This window comes from Boleophthalmus pectinirostris, unplaced genomic scaffold, assembly GCF_026225935.1.
Source record: "Boleophthalmus pectinirostris isolate CB_2022bp ecotype Guang Dong unplaced genomic scaffold, ASM2622593v1 HiC_scaffold_9, whole genome shotgun sequence".
Taxonomy (NCBI): Eukaryota; Metazoa; Chordata; class Actinopteri; order Gobiiformes; family Gobiidae; genus Boleophthalmus; species Boleophthalmus pectinirostris.
The window spans coordinates 21,461,215-21,480,717 of record NW_026571541.1 but is presented as its reverse complement, the minus strand read 5'-3'; the positions used below and the strand labels follow the sequence as shown (position 1 = coordinate 21,480,717).

The following is a 19,503-nucleotide window of genomic DNA, read 5'->3' as shown; positions in this document are numbered from 1 at the left end:
TCCGTTCTGTCTGTTGTTAAATAACAAGAATAATGCGTGGCTTTAAATTGTTTATATTTGTCCTAAAATTATACAATTATTATTTTTATTTTAAAATGTGCAAGAAACTCAATTTAATAAAAATAAAATATATACAAAATGTATAAATTAATTATTATTTTGTATTCATCTCAAACATAAATCAAACATTAAGAAATGAAGATTCTAGTGGGCCTTTTTAATAATTATATTAAATTAACGTTTTTTCTTTTTTTTGTCAGCAAATTTGCGCCATTTCTGGTTTCCACCTCCTCGCCCTGATCTGTGTCCTGATCTCCGATCTTCCCAGGCTGGCATTGGTGGCTCTATTTCTCCTGGTCTCCCGCCGCGATCTGGGACATCTCCCATCTTCACCTAATGGCAATATAAAAACAATCATTACTCTAAGTCAAAAAAGAAAAAAAAGAAAAAAGAAACCTACTTTATAAATCGGAGTTGTATTCCCTGGGCGGATTGGTTCATTACAAGACTGATTCACTCTGGCAGCAAGAACATGATGCAGAGACACGTCAGAGGGGCCATCTAGAGAAGCAATCTGAGGAATTGTGTCTAGGACTTTCATTTTTTCCTATAAGCAAACAAAAGATAGAACCAAATCAATTTTGAGATAAATCAACATTATGCTGTTTTGTTTTAGCTTACTTTGACAATAACACAAATACAACATTATTTTTGTAATACTTTGTTCTAAGGCTCTAGGCAAACAGATCAATAATCCCAGATAAAGTAACTTTTTGCAGTGAAGTTTGATCTTACCATTTTGTTGTCTCCCCATGCAAATGATTCAAGTGTTACTTGAAAGCGTTTGATCATCATTTGTCTCCGACACTTATAATCTTTACACAAAATTTCATTTAGTTTTTCAAGTTTGACCTACAGAAATAAAAATAGTTCAGAATTGCTTCCCAAATATCATGCCATTATTCTAAATATCTACCACATACAGAGTAAAAGTAAACTTACCCACTGCTCTGGACTAAGACTGGTGTTTAGAAGAGGGCTGATGGCATCAGATGGTAGGTTTGTCATCCTTGACTCTACCTGGAAACACAACCATATTTATGTGCCTTTTTTCACAGCACAACACATTAAATCAGTTTGTACAGATAAGTAATAACTCACTTCATTCGAAACATCTGTAATATGTGAATTTGCATCCAGCTTAAGGGTTTTGAGCACCAGCATCCATTCATCTTGCATACTGGCATCTTCATATTCTGGACAAATCTCCTCAGAATTCAAGGTGACACACCTTTGCTCTTTTGGACATTTCTCTCCTGCTTTTTCTTCAGAACATAGGTCCTTGTGCTTGTTGATGATAGCAGCTTGCAGTTCTGAAATAAAGTAATCTAAGAAACAAAACATACATATAATGAGCACTTATTAAAAAAAATTAACTCACTGAACCTATTTGATTTCTCTGCACAGGAAATTTCTCACCGGTAATTTTATCAATTGTAGATGAGTCCAAAACTTCAAAGGTCAGAGCAGCCAGAGGAGATGACATTTCCAACAGCATATTTTTGAGCTCATTAGCCAACATTAGGTCACTCCCTCCTCCTGAATCAGAGACTCAGAGTTTAAAATGTAATACATTTTTTAAAAGTGCACTTTTAAAACCCAACAATTACAAGTCTACCTTTTAGCTCAGGGCAATGCATTTTTAGCTGCGTGCACAGCCAGGTGAGCAGTGGACAAGGAAGTTCATCACATTGGCACCTCCTGACGCATGCCGTGTCCACGTACCTGAGCAGGAAATGTTGTGAGGGAGTTATTATCAATTATTTCTATTCTTAATCGCTTCTGTATATCTATTACATGTTTAAAGATCTTGTTTTTTAAAGCCACGTTAAACAATCTTAGCCAAAAACTAGTCTACGAGTTGCTAAAAAAACATAAGAGGCACATACCCTAAAGATTTAATTGCAGAAACTGTTCCGATGTCCCTTTGCATTATTAGTTAGTCTTTAAATAGCCTTTTCATTAAAAGTTGTGTGCTACTTTCACTTTGCGTCCTCTTCCAAGTCTCCTCACGTAGATCTATCGTCGCATATCGCCCCCTACTGGTTGGCGTGATCTTTTATATTTATCGCCTAGCTGTAGTAAGAAGTCCTTCACCACAAGATGGCGATATCACCGTTCACTTTTCTATAGTAATTTCTGATTTGATCTATAAAAGGGAGGATCCGTAGAATTTGTAGTAATTGTGTATATATATGACATAGGTTTACGAGGATAGGGATTAACATGTTCAAATCAAATATTGCTTTGTATTTGTTTTCCCTGTTGCTTTCTATTTATGATAAGGTATCTCTTGGTGTTTTTGTGTTTGGTTTGCTCAAAGTTGGGACGTTAACTAAAATTAAATATACTAAAAATAAGTCTCAGCCATTTCAGGAGGTCTCAAACCATAAAGAAATGTACTTTACTTTTCAGTTCTCTTCTAAAATGCAGTGGAGTGGAAAGTAGAGATGCCTGCTTTCAAATATAGTGAAATAAAAGTCCACTGGAAAATGTGCTTATAGGTAAAGTACAGATACCTAAAAACTGAACAGATCAGAAGACTAGCGTTTATGCCATTTTTTGCCTTTTATCTTCTCAGGCCATATGTACAAAAACTGTACCCCCCTGTGCCCCCCTCTTTCACAATGCAGTGCCATGCGTCAGGATGCCTCGTCTTTTATTCCCCTAACACTGGGCCCGCTTCAACAGCCTCAAGGGTTTTGACCTATGAACTTTGGCAAGCCATAAACAAAGCCCCAGACCCCCCCTCTCTGCAGCAGCCTGATTTGCACTTGTTGGACGCTTATTTAGAATGGACATTGTTTGTAGTGGCACCCTGCAACAAACTGATAAAAGATCCATTTAGGAATGTAAAAATGACTGACCTCTCCCCATGCAAACAGGATGAAATGAGTGATCTTTTTGATGTGTTTTCAGCTTTTTCTTACTGCAAATATATTTCATACATGGATGAACAGAATAAGACCCCAATATGACAAAAATAAATATGTGCTGATTAGACCTGTGCCTTAATTAAATGTTGTCAGTTTGTCATCTGAATTAAATTATAAGGCCCTAAAGGCCCATATGTGCTCATTCAAACCAGTGACAGGTGTCCATTGTTGCCAGTGGGATGGTTACTGTTGCTCAGGTGACTGCAGGTAACGCCCCCTGAAGACAGCAGCGTGTCATCTGCGGCTGACAGGAGGGACGGAGGGAGGGGGACAGAGTTTCTGGGACAAGCCTCTGCGCCATTCACACACCTCCAAACAGAACGAGCGGCGGCAGGTGCCATGAATGCGCACTCAGGGGTACACCACTGTGCCACTGCGTAAGTGAGTTTTTCACTTTGGAACGAGTTCTCGTCAAACTCCATTTAATTTATTTTGAAATGGATATGTTGGATGAACTGAGTTTCAAATCCAAGAAAATGGATTTGGAGGAGGAGGACTTCTACTACGATTATGGGGCGGAGGAAATTACAGATTACCAGGACCCCGGTGAACTTGTGGCTGCTCTCAAACAAAAGGAGGAAGAGGTTATTTTGGCAGCCCAGCTTGGAAACGCACTGCTCCTGGAAAACCAACAGTTGAAAGAGCAGAGCGTACAACTTCATGAGCAATACGCACACAAACTTGAGGTAACAATATATTTTATACTACTTTTTATGAGTGATTGAGCATAAGATATGTAGGCTGAACTTTGAGATTAATATGTGGGTAAGTGTGTGTCTTAAATTTAATGCATTTGCATACAAGGCATTTTAAGTGGGCGGTGGTTAGAAAAATATTTGGCTAATTTAGAAAATTGTGAAATGTAGAAGACATTACACAAGACCCCTTAAGCTATCTCTTTATCGTTTTCTTACATCATAGGCTACATTATTAGCCTATATATGCAAGTTTAAAGTTATGAGGCTTCAATTTGATTTCCAAGGTGTGTAAGAGGCTCCAGTTCATCAGATCATTTACACTATATCAGAATAATAAAGACAGGGCTAATTAGAATAGGTCTAATAGCCTACTTCTCTTCATGTTAATTCATATACTATTTCACTATTCATACTGAGCAAAACAATCTTGTATCCAGTGCAAGCAAACTTCACCATTGTTTAAAGTCTGAGGTCATTCTTTAGTTATTCTCAGTATGTAGGTCCAATATATGCAAGTAACAGATGGAGACAACAAGTCCAAAGAGGCAGCTGTTTGTGTTGTCTTCCCATATTCAGATTTCAAATAACAAAATGTAATTAAAAAGAATAAAAAACTGAGGCACTCTGACTGCATTAAAAGTTAAAAGCAAATTAGTGCTGTAAGTGTGCCTTTCTATTTAACATCTGTAAGTGAAGTTTTTTCCACTGTGATCCTGATAAGCAGCTGACCTAAACTTAGCCTGACCTACTGAAGCACTCATCTTCCTCTCTTATAACAAAATGTAATGTCCAATGTTGTGCAGGAGCTGGAACAGGAAAAGCATGAGCTGCTGGTAAAGCTGGAGGGGTGCCGTTCCCAGTGGGAGAGCCAAGTGGGTGACCTGGAGCGGGATGTTAGGGAGCTGAGTGACCGTGTGGAGCACCTCACCTTGGCCCTTAGTGAGGCTGAACGCAACAAAACTCGAGCGGAGATGGAACACAGAGAGAACACACAGCGCCTCAAGGACCAGCTCAATGCAGTGAGTGTCTATTCAGTGTGTGTAAACCTAATCGCATGGGACACACTGGTCTGGATTGTTTGAGGTAACTGAGATGCAGTGTAACAAATACCAGAGCAGGAGGACTGAGAAACTAGCTGTCACCCAATCCATACACTAAATCTTAATGTCTCATCTTGAGTTTCAAGCGTCACAGATTGGCTAATACTGAGAAACAAAGTGCCAGAAGACCTGAGGCTACTTATTTAGTTAGACAGTTACCTATGCAAAACATGAACAATGAACCACAACCCAATCCTCTTAATACCAAGCTTAATAGAAGGGGTTATTTATCAACCATAACAATGTTCACTTCAGTATTGGCAGGTAATGGGCTATGGTGATGTTCTAAAAGCGTGTCTGAAGGAAAGATTTCTATTAGGTCCAAGTCCAACATTGCTTGGGACAATGTTTTGAGGTTGGTCGGCACTTTCCTCAGTACACACTTAATCATTAAAGACATTTCTGTGACCTATAGTTACAAGTTAACAAAATGCTTACGTCTGACTGACATAATGGATAAAATAACTTCAGCGGCTTTATCAGGGCATATGTAAGTGATAAATGTATTTATGACTACTGTCCTACTCTGAGAACATACACATTTTACAATCTGTTATCAAACCAACAGCTGTTGACTCACCTAACCTTGGGTAGTTTTCCAGTCATGACACCATTGAGTGCTGATTTTGCACATTTTCAGGTGTGAGGTTAGACACCTGCTTGTGTTCACAAATATGTTATTGCTTAAAATGGCCCACAGTATAGCATTAAACTATCTTACATTTATTAACTTTACAAGTAGGTTTATTGTTCAATAATACCATGAAATATATGTGTCCTTACTATGACTTTCCACCAGAAAATGTTCTTACTGCACCTTTTAAAATAGCCACTATTGTTGTTGTGTAAAGTTAATTAAAACTGGACAATAATGCTTTCCAAGAGTTCAAGGTCCACAGAATAAGCTGTTTTAAATGTCTCTAACTTCAGTTAGCACACTACAAGAACACAGTGGAAGACACTCCCTTATATGCAGGAAAGGGACAATTTAGATAGCATGTAAGAGAGGAAATAGGGGGTTTGTTATACTTTAGTTTTAGCTGTGGTTGGAGCTAAATGATAGATAAATCATTATTTTGACATTTACTTCTCTACTTCTGTTATAGATTTCTTATTTATCAAAAATATGCTTAGTATAATCATAGTGTGTGTGTAAGATGTAGGTAACCAAATCAGTTAATTTGCATTTAACTTCTTGTAGAATTAGATATACTGTATACTTATTAGTGATCTGTTAATTTTACTTATGTAGTTATTCTGCCATTTCATCTTTTGAAGCAGGTCGGGTAAGAGGATTTTTTAATTACTGTCATGTGGTATTGAGTAAGCATTTGGACCATAAAATAGTGTGACTGGCTGATGTCATTTAAAAGTTCAGTGTACTGAGTCATTTTTAAAATGTTGTTTTAATGGCTAAATAGTTAAGTTTCATTTTTACTGTAACATTGCATTGTTTGTCTGTCTTATACCTTTTTAATTAATATTCAAATAAGCCTCATATCCAACAGACGGACACATTTCCTAAACTCCTCCTGTTATTCTTCAAATGAGCCAATGAAATAGATTCAAGCCCCACTGACCTCTGCTCCCTGACAGCATCACACCGTTTGCATACAAAAAGAACAACACAATATACATTAAGCTTAGTGATATAAATCTTTAGCTCTTTCCTTTGATGCTGTACCCCTTTACCCCAAAATCCCATAATCCCTTGGGAGATCCAGCGTCCTTTTTGCTTGCTCCCTCAGGGCTAAGGTTGTGGCTGGGGTTGTCAGCTGTTCTCTTATTGTGAAGTGGGGGGTGTGGGGGGGTATAATGTATCTAGCTTTGTCCACTGTCTTTGCCTATTTGAAACCCCTATTGTAAAGAACAGACTGTGTGGTTGAGTCTAACCAACATTAATGGCCACTTCATGTCTGCAGGTTTTGTATTTGTCCATTCACGCTCTCCTCTATCACGTCACTCCCAAAGACAGGCCCTTCTCCCTCCCTTCTCATCCTCTTCAAACACACACGCACTTTTGGTTCAAGTTTGCACTGCGTCACATTGTTGTCCAATGTGGCATGATGATGATGATGATGTCACCAAGTGGGATGCCATGTGTTACCATCTGCTATTGGACTTTTGATCCTTAATTTTATGGTACATGGCAAGAAGAGAAGTGCTGAGTAAGGTTCAGTCGGACATAGAGATTGGCAGGCAAATATTTGGGTACGATTAACCAAGCCCAGTATCACAAACATGTTTCTCTATATTCTTACTTATATCCAGTGGTGGAAGGTAATGAAATACAAAAGTAAAAGTACAATACTCAGGTACAATTTTTAGGTATCTGTACTTTAAGTAGATTTTACAGTTGATACTTTTACTTTTACTTCATTACATTTGATAACATATTATCTGTACTTTCTACCCCACTACATTTTAGATCTAAACTGAAAAGTAAAAACCACTGCTTATATCTTATGATCCTACCTCTTCCAATATATAGATTTCAACTCCAAATCTCTCCTTTGGGCAATACTTTTCAGCCATCTGGCTTTTGTTCAGGGGCTTTATGACTAATCATATGCCATATTATTTTAGCTACCCCCCGGAAAGAGTGTTTATTTACCTTCTTTATGTTTTATCTGTACATGTCACTTAAGAGGTACTTTTTCTGACAATATCTGACATACCTTTCGTGTATTCCATTTCAGGCAGTGGAGATAGAGAGAGCCATGTCCAGTGAACTGCAGGCTTTGAAACAAGAGCTCCAAGAGAAAACCAGTCAAGACCGGCAACAGGATGAGGAGCTAATTAGTGCTATGAAAGAACAGGTATGACTGGTGATAATACATACACATTCAAACTGCTCCTTTAAGTATCATATAAATCAAAACAACTGTGCCAGTGCTAATCAAATAAATCAGTTAATAATTTAAAATGTGTCAACAAATACAGAATTTATTATTATTTGTTAATTATTATTATGTGAAATTTTTTTCTGTGTATCTATTTTAGCTCTAATTTGTCTTGTTGTTTTATTATTTCTAAAAAAAACTGTTGTTTTTTTCCAGGTATTACGGCTCACACAAAAAGAACAAACTCTTGAAGAACGTTTGGAGAAAGTGTCTCATGAAAATGCAGAGCTAAGAACCACTTTGGCATCTTTAAATGCACGTTTATCTCTTCAAGAGCAACTGAACCAGCAGCAGAGCCAGCAGGTAAAATGCCAAAGCCTAAAAAGTTACTACTAATACTAGTACTAATACAAACGTAGGTAGCCCTCATTGAAGTAAATACATTCTCTACTGAACAAAACATGAACGCTAAATACTAAATAATTTACTTAATTTACTTAAATGAGCACTGGCGAAGCTGCTTTGGAGTTTCTCTTTGTCTGCTTTGGTAAATGGTGTCTGGTAACAGAACAAACAGCAAAAGTATGAATGGCAGACACAGGCAGGGTTTCGGTTGGGAGTGTGAAGAGCTACACTGAAGAATCAGTTCATCCCATCATTGTGGCTTTCACTTGCAAATCTGGATTCCACTTGTGTGTTTTTGTTTCACATACAACTAGAATCTGGCATTTCTGGATTTCTCGCCCATTTTTACTATGTGGTCTAAGTGTCACAGACTAGTTTTGTAATGGATAAATAGTTTCATGCAAAATACTTAATACTTACTTTTTTTTTTAAAAAGGAAAAAAAAACATACATGACTGTTGTTCAAGTTAATATGTATGCATCTATATATTTACTATGTAGCTGCTATATATGTGTATTCGTGAGTTTCAGAATGATGATTGACAATTTAAAGCAATATATTACACCTTTGTGAGTAGGAAAAAGTCCTCAAAATGTAACAGGAAGCTGAAACCCATGAAAAACTCATCAATATGTAAATTAACCTGTATACACCAAGATAATTAAATTGTGGTATCTGTGGTTATGGTCTAAAGCAGGGATGGGCAATTATTTTTGTCAGAGGACATTATTACAATCCAGGCATGCGGTAGGGGGACCGACCAACACAATCATTGGTGTAACAACTCCAGGGGCCTACAGATGAAAAATGACCTATTGGCTAATTCTGGCATTCATGTGTTTTAAGATGTTGCCCCTTTCAAATAAATACATTTATCTAATCTAAGAAATGCTCAAAAGCAAAATCTAAAATATAGGCTGCTGTAATCCATTACTATATCTCAGGCCTGTTTTAACTTGGTCTAAAGTCTGCCCCATGTATTTTCAGTTGGTCGAGGCCTGGCAGGAGGTGGAAGCCGTCCGTGGTCGCTCACACCAGCTGCAGGCTCAGGTGGAGGAGCTTCAAGAGGAGGTATCTCTGCAAGAAGCCAAGAGCCAGGGAGATGCCTCTCTGTTGTCCGAACTGGAGAGCAGCCTCACTACAGCTCACCTGGGAGTAGATAGAAAAGAGGTATAGCCTGCCCTACAGATATTTTATATTATTTAATGCCTATATTTAATTTGAAAAAATAAAAATAAAAAGTCACAGCGCTTAATTCTTTAAACTTTACACTCTCTCTGTTCTGTGCACTATTGTAATATCTAATTGGTAACAAGCTTTGTAATTTTGTTGCCATGACCCTGCAAAAACACACAGTGAAAGTCCAAATTATGAACTTGATAAAGACAATAGATAACTTGTGTTGTTGGTTATATGGGATAGCTCTGCATTATGGCTGTAAAAGTTACAATAGTAAAACTTCTTATTCTGTTCTCTTAACGTGTCACTGTTATTGTTCTGCTCCAGCAGGAAAAGTGCTCTCATGAATCATTCACTACGTATCCTGTTTATCGCAGCCACTGTTTTTCAGCTTTGCCTCTTTACAAAATGCATGTGTATAAATAAATAAAAAAATTATATACATTGCAGCTAATACTTTTTTTTTCAGATAACTCAAGAAATGGAATCTATTCTGCAGTTGTTACAGCCGCTTACCCACAACCTCAGCAGCACCTTTACTCCAGACATTACAAATCAACAGAGTGACTTGGAAACAGCTCTGCATCAGTTAAAAGCAGTGGCTCAAACCTTAGCACAAACATGTGACACGCAGGTAAGATTAGCCATCGTACTTAACATAACTTAAATAAGACCAATATGTCCCTTCCAACTGTCCAGAAATAGTAGTTTGAAACAAAAAAAAAAGAAATAGTATTTATTTTTAGATTGTAGATTATGATGATGTTATGCACTCAGATAGTGGAAGACATGTGTTTGCTTATTGATTTAATAACTTGCGATGTAGGAAATACCCAAAAGAGAAAAAATAAATCACAAATGTTAAACCTGATGCTACTGATGTTACTAGGCTCTAGAACTCACTACATGTACAACAAAAATCTCCTCATAAGTAGTATTAATTTTACCTGCCATCAATTTCCTTTAGTATAGATACTTTTAGAAAGTTAAGATGTTCATGTTACACTTGAAGAGTTATTCCGAGTGTCTTTTTACATTGGTATACAACTAAACAATGCTTCCAGTCTTCAGAAAGTGAATGGGTGCCTTCATCAGAACATTATACGCCAAGTTATTTCAATATTAATGAGTTTATACACTAGAAGCACATCATCTGCTGTGCACTGATATCAACAGCATCCTTTTTTCTGTAACAACATATTATTAGTTTCGTTCCTCACACTGGAAAAAGGACACTAACAACAGACTTTTTTTTGTCCAAACCTTTACTGACACCTGATATCTCTGTTCATGTCTCAGGGGCAAAATCAAGCTTTTGTTGGACAGACGGCTGAGCAGTGTGGGAAACGCAGCACAGAAAAGCTGAGAGATCAGGTAAGAGAATGTCTTTTAGGCAGGGTGTGGTGCCCTTCTAAAATCAATATTACAATTCAACTATTTTCTCAGCAACATATATTCATGTTTATTATTTTGACTATTTTGACTTCAAGAATATTCAGCTGCAGAATGAAAATGCTGAATTAATGCAGAAGCTGCAGTGTATACAGTCCCAGGCTGATGTGGTTCAACAGGCCATCAAAGATCGTGATGAAGCCATCGCTAGGTGAGTATAGGCTACAGTTTTGCTCAAGAACAATGATGCATTTTTCTGGTCAATTATATCATGAGTCTTTCATTTTAAAGGAAAAACATGATGGAGGCTGAGTTGGTGAGAAGTAAAAATGATATGATGTGTCTGAACAACCAGTTACTTGAAGCAATCCAACGGAAGCTTGAACTGTCACAAGAGCTGGAGGCCTGGCAGGTATGTTTATACCATCTATAATTTTGGGTGTCAGCAACTTGTCCATGACAGTGTCAGTGGTCTTATTGCCATTAAATATAATTTTGTTCCTGAAGTTTAATGAACATTAGGCTATTCTGCATGTTGCATTAGGCCTAATACTGACATATTTTGTCATCATCAGGATGACATCCAGATCATCTTGAATCAGCAGCTCAGGTCCCAACAGCAGACAGAGCAAGTTCAGAATAAGACTACTTCCAACAGCTTGTCATTTTTCCGTCGATCGAACAGGATCTCGAACTCCACTTGGAGTCAAGACTCAAATGGACACAAGGCCCAATCTCCCTGGAGAGACTGGTTAAGACGAGGGAAGGGGGCCCAATATGGCAAGTAATGGACAGTTGTCATAGCTCTTACCCTCTTTTGTGGTGAAGAGTACCTTAAACTCTAAAGAACTGACAAGTGGTCATATTCAAGCCATTATGGACAAAGACTTGTTATACAAGCACTAAAACACATTTGATTTGAGGGCAAAGCCTTCTCCTAAAACTGTGATTTCCAGAAAGCATTAAGTTCCATATTACATGGAAATATGCCAATGTAGATATTGTACCTTATTTGATAATATTGATAATGATAATTTTATAATTGTATGCATTTATGCTTATCCATGTCATATAAGTAGTTGTACTGAAATGTAAAGTGAAAAGGTTAGTTTTAGTAATTATTTAACTGAATGTTAGATAATGAAGCAGGATTTTGTAAAATATGATTAAAGATTAAAATACACCCTTTGTCTTGTTAATTGAAGGTTGCATTTTCTTTATTCAAGTAATTTTGTTTTATCTTGCCTACAGGATGGCCTGTGACCCTAGGTTTAAATGTTACTGTACTAAATTATGCCACAGTGCCCACTGTATTTATTAAAGCATTTCAGAAACACAAGACTTCATTGTGAATAGAACAATGCTTCTTAACCATGCCCTCAATGTTCCACCTTGGAATATACTGTATGACAAAACCTGGATTAAAACACAAAATCACATAATATTGACAATCATTGAGACATATGAAATATAAGTTTAATGTTCTAAGAAATAAAACAAATACTGTTTAGCCAAATCAAATTGTGTAGACAAGACATACTACTGCCATAGGCGTGATATGAAATCATTCCTAGCTGTCAGAAATGTGTAAACAATTGTGAGGCTGGGTTTACGATGTAAATAAAGCTCTTGCTGCCCTCTGCTGGCGCTACTGTATAAAACTACATTTACACCCTATGCGGAAGTTTTTATCTTTATTTTGTAATAATTTACAAGCGTTGACATCATACGTATTATGTTTTATTGCATTTTGTAGTTTTCTATTTTTATTTACATGAAATTCAGGCTTAATGAAAAGTAGGCCGGCTGGCGCATATGGATGACGTTTGCAGGTGGGTTTATTTACTGAGAAATCGCTGACCCTCGTTTCGTTCAAGGCACTTTAGGTACATAGTTTTCAACAGGTACGACGATTTTATACATTTTGTATTTCATTGTATACATTGACGGAGGATCCTGTCCATATCTGTGTACAGTCACGGTTGTAAGAGTGCTGTGGTGGATGTAAGGGCTCTGTTAGTGTTAGCCAGAGCTAACATGACAGCTAACAAGCTTTGGCTAAGCAGGAAACCAAGTTGACTTTATAGAGAGCTTTGTCAAACTTATTTTGGCCAAATTACACGCAGCTATACAGCTGTTGAACTGCTAATACTTTGTTTGTAAGCTATTACTTTATAACACTGACGAGCAGAATTGCACTTTTTGTATATGAAGTATAACTATTTGAAATGACTGAGGATAAGATGACGTTTTCATGGTGTTATGACTCTGTCTCAACAACAGGAGCCTGGATGGATTGAGTGCAAAGCTCTAATGACATGACTGACCAGGGTAATAACAACCAGAACATCTCCTGTAACCCATTTGCTGCCCTCTTTAGTTCACTGGCTGATGCCAAACAGTTTGCATCTGGCCAGAAATCTCCTCCACAATCTTCAGAACCAACGTGTGCGTATAATAAAGTCTCTCATCAAGTAATTATTAATAACAAATGCAACTGTCAAATGTCTCACTGAGTACATGATTTAAGAAAAAAAATATATTTTCACTGTCATCTGTTGCAGTGGAGGACTCTGGAGAAAGCCAGTCTGAATCAGAGAACTCTGTGTCAGACAGTGTTGATGAAAATGATGACTCGGTGGCAGAGATCAGCCGCTCTTTTAGGTCTCGTCAAGAACTTTGCGAACAGCTTAATGTCAATCACATGATCCAAAGGATATTTCTCATTACATTGGATAACAGTAAGTGAAGAAGAAATTGTTGTAGATATTGTTTTATTTATTTATATCACACACAATTCACATACTATATACTAAATATATTAATAACATTTTTTTTTTTATATAAAGTTATCTAATTTTGAGCAAGAAATTATTGTGGTCTCTTTGTCAGTTACGCCTGCTCGAATGAGTATGTTGTTTTTAATAGTAGATTTAGCATTGATTAGTATCTTTTATTTTCCTTTTTTTCTACTTTTTAAGTCAGAACTCTTTGTTGTGATGATAAGGTTGTCCTGTTATTTTCACATAAACAAGATACACATTTGGTTCAAAGTGTGGTGACATAGTTACTTTATAGTATCGCAGAGTGATGACTTGTATTCCAGTAAGGATGTAATGAGTCATACACAAGTAAGACCCCATTTTAACCATGAATAGATTTCTCGCTCTAAGACATTAGAGACATATGAGTCATACAATACAAAAATATGATGTCATTGCCCTTGTTTTCTACATGCTTTTAACATTTTTAAGAACTATTTGTACATCACTAGCTTGAACAATTTTGAAATTGTACTTTATTTTCATAGGTGACCCAAGTTTGAGAGGTGGAAATGGCATACCTGCACGCTGTGTCTATCTGGAGGAGATGGCTGCTGATCTTGATGGACAGGACTGGCTGGATATGGATAATATAGAACAAGTAGGGCATAATTTCATTCTGTAATTGTAATTATGCTTTGGGAAAGAAAATTAAGCAATTGTTTTAATATTTTATTTATTTATTGTAATTCTTTGAGCGTGTTGTGTGCTGGTCTCTTCTTTAGGCTTTATTTAATCGTCTGCTGTTGCCGGAGCCTGGGAATCACCTCATCTATATGACATCATGCAGCACCATTAACCTCTCTGCAGACCGTGATGCAGGGGAAAAATGTGCCATTCCATACCTCTTTGCTTGTTATCTGAGGGCCAAGGAAGAGGTGTAAAATTGATCTATTGTTGCATTACAATGACTGAAAAGTATTTAATTCAGCCTGTAAAACACATATGAGTGCCAGTATGTTATTCACTAATTCTGTTTGCCACATAGGTAAAAAAGGTTCCTGAAAAGTTGTTATCATTTGCTGTTCGCTGCAAGGACCTCACAGTTTCCAACATGAAGACAGTCCTCCTCACTCCAGAGATTTATGTGAGCCAAAATATTTATGAGCAGTTATTAGACCTGCTCCTGGATGGTGTCAGAGGAACCTGTAGGTTTGCCTTTTCTTTGACAGTTTCTTTTCTTTCTAATTTTGTATTGGCAACTTCATTTCTGTGACTTGCATCTTTTAGACCCAGAAGATGTGATTGAGTTTGTGGAGGAAGTGATTGCAGGTTTACTGTCTGATCAGGAGGTCCGAACCTTTGAAGAGGTCATTGTACCAGTATTGGATATCTTCCAAGGGCGGGTTAAAGACTTGGATTTGTGTCAGCCTCAACTGTATTTTTACTTGGATGTGCTTCTTTACTTTAGCCATCATAAAGACATTGCTAAGGTATTATTGTCTGAGTTTTTAATAATTTAACATTCCGTATGTTGTATGTCTTCAATTTCAAACAAACAGTTGCACATTTTTACAGGTGTTAGTGGAACACATACAACCCAAAGATCCAGCTAATGGTTTGCAGTATCAAAAAAGCTTATTGGGAACTGTGCTTAATATTTCTTGCTTGCTAAAAACTCCTGGAGTTGTAGAAGGACATCGTTATTTTCTCAACCCATCTCGCTCCAGTGCTCAGGAGACCAAGGTTCAAGAGGCAAATATACACCAGGTATATCTGATTCACCAAGATGAGAGTTCCGTTTTGGTTCTAAGAGTAATCTTGTATGCCCCTTATTTTGCAGTTTATGGGACAGTTTCATGATAAACTGCATCAAGTTTTTAAAAATCTGCTCCAACGACCAGGTGAAACACGCCACTTGCTGCTCACCTGGTTGGGGAATTGTCTTCAGGCCAATGCCGGCAGAACAAAGATATGGGCCAATCAGATGCCAGAGCTCTTTTTTCAGATGTATGCTTCAGATGCATTTTTCTTAAACTTGGGTGCAGTAATGATGAAACTTTGCCAGCCATTTTGTAAGCCACACTCACCAAAATTGCTGACTTTCAACCCAACTTATTGTGCTCTCAAAGAACTAAGTGAAGAAGACCGTTCCAATCGAAATGTTCATGCAAGAGGTCTGTATATCAAAAAACATAATTAAGAGCTTTGATTGTGTGTAGTACTGTGCTCTTTTTTTCATACATTTGCATACATTCTTCTCATTTGTGTTAGGTCTTGACAAGGAAACCTGTCTGATCCCTGCACCTCCACAGCAGCTGGTGGTGCCGGCACAGTCGTATAGTCTGCTGACCGAAAACCTCATTCTTACACAGCTCACATTGCACTTGGGCTTTCACAGGTTTGAAATACAATTCATTATTATGTTTAATTGTTCATATTTGGCATGAGGATCCTGAAATTAACTGAGCTCTCGTGTCCTGTATCCATGTTATAATTGTGTGCAGACTTCATGAGCAGATGGTAAAAATGAACCAGTCCCTCCACCGGCTCCAGGTGATATGGCAAGATGCCCAACGCACAGGCAACTCTATGTCGGAACAGCTTCTAGAGCAGTTTGAGCGTCTTATGATTGTTTATTTGTCAACCAAAGCTGCCACTACACAACCTGCCATGCTCCAGTGCTGCCTTAACCTTCAAGCCTCCACAGCTTCTCTGTTGGTTCAGCTTGGAATAGGAAACCAAGGTCCCGAACATACAGCTCTCAGCTTTCCGCTTCCCTCCCTCCATAACTCCACACTGTGCTACATCCCTGGTAGGCTACATGTAGTAACTCTTATGTCCTTATGCTAGTAAATCATTATTTATTAAATGTTGCTTTTGTGTGCTAGAATTCTTTGCAGAGAACTTGGGAGATTTTTTCATATTTCTGCGTAGATTTGCAGATGAAGTTTTAGAGACATCTGCAGAAAATCTGGAGGAGGTTCTTAATTTCATTACTGTCTTCATGGGTAATGTAGAGAGGTACAGCACATCCTAATACTAACACTTCAGATTTCTTAAGATCCACCTCTTGGTCATACTTTTTTCAACGTTACTCTACTGTTATAGGATGAAGAATCCACACTTGAGAGCAAAATTTGCAGAGGTATTAGAGGCTGTAATGCCTCATATGGAGCCTTTGGCTCCTGGCGCTGCACAACCGATTGTGTTCTTGCGAGAAAGACTCTTCTGCTCCTATCGACACGCAGCCCAGCTGGCAGAGGCACTCATCACTGTGTTTGTAGACATTGAATTTACTGGTAATTCTGAAGGAATAAAAATTACTTGTGAAGAATTCTGTATTATTTTTATATGTATGAATACTGTATGTGTTGTTTTTCAGGGGATCCTCACCAGTTTGAACAGAAATTCAATTACCGAAGACCCATGTACCCCATCCTCAAGTACATGTGGAGCAAAGATGGCTATAGAGAAAGCATAAAGGTAAAATCAAAAAGCATTCAAACAAAGTCTTAAATATTTTCCAAACACACACACATTAAAAGCGTAATATTAAAGTACTTGTGTGTTTCAGCATTTGGCAGACTATGCATCTAAAAATCTGGAGGCCATGAATCCTCCTCTGTTTCTCAGGTTTCTTAACTTGCTTATGAATGATGCCATCTACCTACTTGATGAGGCAATTCAGGTTAGATCACATGGTTTTCTTCTCGATAGTAAGCAATATGTGGAAGCTACTAAATATTTTAAAAGTATTCTACTCATACTTGATAGTAAGTGTAGATAATTTTTCCTTTTTTGTAGTATCTTAGCAAAATCAAAATTCTACAGTTGGAGCGGGATCGAGGAGAGTGGGACAGTTTGTCTCCTGATGCCCGGAGAGAGAAGGAATCAAGTCTGCAGATGTTTGGACAGCTTGGACGTTTCCACAACATAATGTCAAATGAGACAATTGGCACACTGGCCTTCCTTACCTCAGGTTTGCCTCCATTATGTTCTTGTTTGCAATGTACATCACATGTACAAGTATAATATTTACCTTTTTTCCATCTTCAGAAATTAAGGGCATCTTTGTGCACCCCTTCTTGGCTGAGAGAATCATTTCTATGCTTAACTACTTCCTACAGCACCTGGTGGGCCCTAAAATGGGTGCTCTTAAAGTAAAAGACTTCAGTGAGTTTGATTTTAAGCCACAGCAACTGGTATCTGACATTTGCACCATCTATTTGAATCTGGGGTAAGTAGAAAGAAAGGTATTGTATCAGGAACTGTCTTTGCTTAAACCAGTATATTGATTTTTAAAATTATTTTCTTTTTTTTTTTTTACAGTGATGAAGAGAACTTCTGTGCCTCAGTACCCAAGGATGGACGGTCTTACTCTCCTACTCTTTTCTCTCAGACAGTTAGGGTACTTAAGAAAATTAATAAGCCAGGAAATATGATTGTGGCTTTTGGACTCTTGGCAGATAAAATAAAGGTACATTGTAGAACAAATGGTGTATTGGTTTCAGAATTTGATGGATTATTATGACTATTAACTTGAATATGTTTTAGTCACATGCCGACCGTCAACAACAAGAGGAGGAGACCTACGCAGATGCCCCAGATGAGTTTTTGGATCCAATCATGTCCACTCTGATGTTGGATCCTGTTATTCTTCCTTCATCTAATGTCACTGTAGATCGTTCTACAATAGCAAGACATCTTCTTAGGTTTGTTAGTTCTTATATTTAACTTCAGTGTGCCATACCTTCTATGGTTATGTATATTTATATAAATATTATGTTTTATTACTTGCAGTGATCAGACGGATCCCTTTAATAGAAGTCCTCTCACCATGGACCAGATTAGGCCAAATGATGAACTCAAACAACAAATCTCTCAATGGCTGGATAATCATAAGAACAGTTCTCAGTTTGGGCAGAGTGGCTAGCCAGTTTGTCTGACTAATGGCATTTTAAAATGTTATTATTCAGTGATTTTATTTGTTTATATTTTTGCCTCATTTGCAGTTGTATAATGGACTATTATTTTTATTGTGTTTAAATGCTATAGTAGATCACTTGCTAGGGACAAACCAATGCTTCTGTGATTCACCAATGAGTTTATCAAAAACATAAAAAGCAAAAATGATATTACACAACGCCTAATTGTTTTTGCTTTACACAAATTGCCTACTCAATGAAAGAAGAGCACACGGGCAGTGTGTGCTAATAAGTACTACAATACTTGTTGTAGATGATGAAGATTACTGATGAATTGAGGAGAACTAATTAACCCTTGAAAGTCAACATTAAGTTGGGGTGTTTGCATTAATTTCATAATTCTAGCAAACTCAATTTTAGAACTTAACACTATATAACTGATCATGATGTACAAGCCATTAATGGCAAAATTTGCAATGAATAAGAAAAGATGGATTATAAAAGCTTATTCTGTGTGGCTGTCATTTAACCATTGGCACAAATACCTGTTCAGTGACTTTTTACAAACAGAAATACCCATTCATCCCATTTGTCAGTTTTTGTATACCCTAAAATCTCTTCAAAAGAAAATAAATGTCTTGTTGATACATGCTCTCTAGTGCCAATTCAGAGACCGTTTTTCCCTTGAGTGATGTATACACCAATCTAATTAGATTTCAGTATATTCAAAAGTATGAGACAGTGTTAATGTGCTATTAGTTAATATTTGCCTTGTACATTGTTTGAACAAACATAATATTATTTGTTGTTGCATGTTATTTTTTCTCTTTATGGGGAATTTTAAGTGTTCATTTGTACAATATAACCTATTCAAATAACTCGAATGACTTTGTGCCTAAAACCAGCGCCACTTGGCACTCGAAAGGGTTATGGTAGGCTATTAATCTAGTAATGGAAATTGATTATTTATTTATTTTTTTAAAATGATGGCTCATCTGCATCTGTAAATGTATGAATTGAAATTATGCAAATGTAGGTAATATTTCTGTTTGCGTAGGATAGAGTACAGTTTGAGAAATTACAGCATGGGACTCATTTTCTCTTACTTATTTTTCGCATGTGTAATACTAGAAAGTATGGAATTCAAAATAATTTTACATTTGGGCATTTTTTCCTGTGGTCAAACCCAGTCATTGTAA

General features: G+C 37.2%; 3 protein-coding genes across 5 annotated transcripts; 2 read left to right on the top strand and 1 right to left on the bottom strand.

The window, feature by feature from the left end:
* Positions 1-37: 37 nt before the first annotated feature.
* On the bottom strand, positions 38-2,103 carry im:7138535 (uncharacterized protein LOC797998 homolog). The gene is made up of 8 exons (XM_020918076.2): positions 1,950-2,103; positions 1,679-1,785; positions 1,480-1,599; positions 1,162-1,388; positions 1,003-1,080; positions 796-912; positions 461-607; positions 38-393 (listed from the first exon to the last, which is right to left on the bottom strand). Exons 1-8 carry the CDS (start codon positions 1,991-1,993, stop codon positions 235-237), a joined length of 999 nt encoding a protein of 332 aa, XP_020773735.1. The 5' UTR covers positions 1,994-2,103; the 3' UTR covers positions 38-234.
* Positions 2,104-3,290: 1,187 nt separating this feature from the next.
* Positions 3,291-11,927, top strand: si:ch211-235m3.5 (BICD family-like cargo adapter 1). Its single transcript, XM_020918013.2, has 10 exons — positions 3,291-3,682; positions 4,498-4,713; positions 7,494-7,613; positions 7,854-8,000; positions 9,031-9,213; positions 9,692-9,856; positions 10,522-10,596; positions 10,713-10,825; positions 10,906-11,026; positions 11,190-11,927. The coding sequence occupies exons 1-10, from the start codon at positions 3,434-3,436 to the stop codon at positions 11,400-11,402; spliced, it is 1,602 nt and encodes a 533-aa protein (XP_020773672.2). The 5' UTR covers positions 3,291-3,433; the 3' UTR covers positions 11,403-11,927.
* Positions 11,928-12,300: 373 nt separating this feature from the next.
* Positions 12,301-18,956, top strand: ube4a (ubiquitination factor E4A (UFD2 homolog, yeast)). 3 transcript variants are annotated; one of them, XM_055147892.1, is made up of 20 exons: positions 12,301-12,446; positions 12,898-13,062; positions 13,179-13,355; positions 13,925-14,037; positions 14,162-14,314; positions 14,425-14,584; positions 14,667-14,869; positions 14,955-15,146; positions 15,220-15,553; positions 15,651-15,777; positions 15,884-16,191; positions 16,268-16,400; positions 16,488-16,678; positions 16,762-16,862; positions 16,954-17,067; positions 17,184-17,358; positions 17,436-17,616; positions 17,709-17,856; positions 17,934-18,091; positions 18,180-18,956. In XM_055147892.1, the coding sequence occupies exons 2-20, from the start codon at positions 12,933-12,935 to the stop codon at positions 18,310-18,312; spliced, it is 3,231 nt and encodes a 1,076-aa protein (XP_055003867.1). In that variant the 5' UTR covers positions 12,301-12,446; positions 12,898-12,932; the 3' UTR covers positions 18,313-18,956. The 3 variants fall into 3 exon arrangements, with proteins under 3 accessions (XP_055003867.1, XP_055003868.1, XP_055003869.1); XM_055147893.1 differs by having other exon boundaries at positions 12,446-12,518; XM_055147894.1 differs by lacking the exon at positions 12,301-12,446 and having other exon boundaries at positions 12,953-13,088.
* Positions 18,957-19,503: the final 547 nt, after the last annotated feature.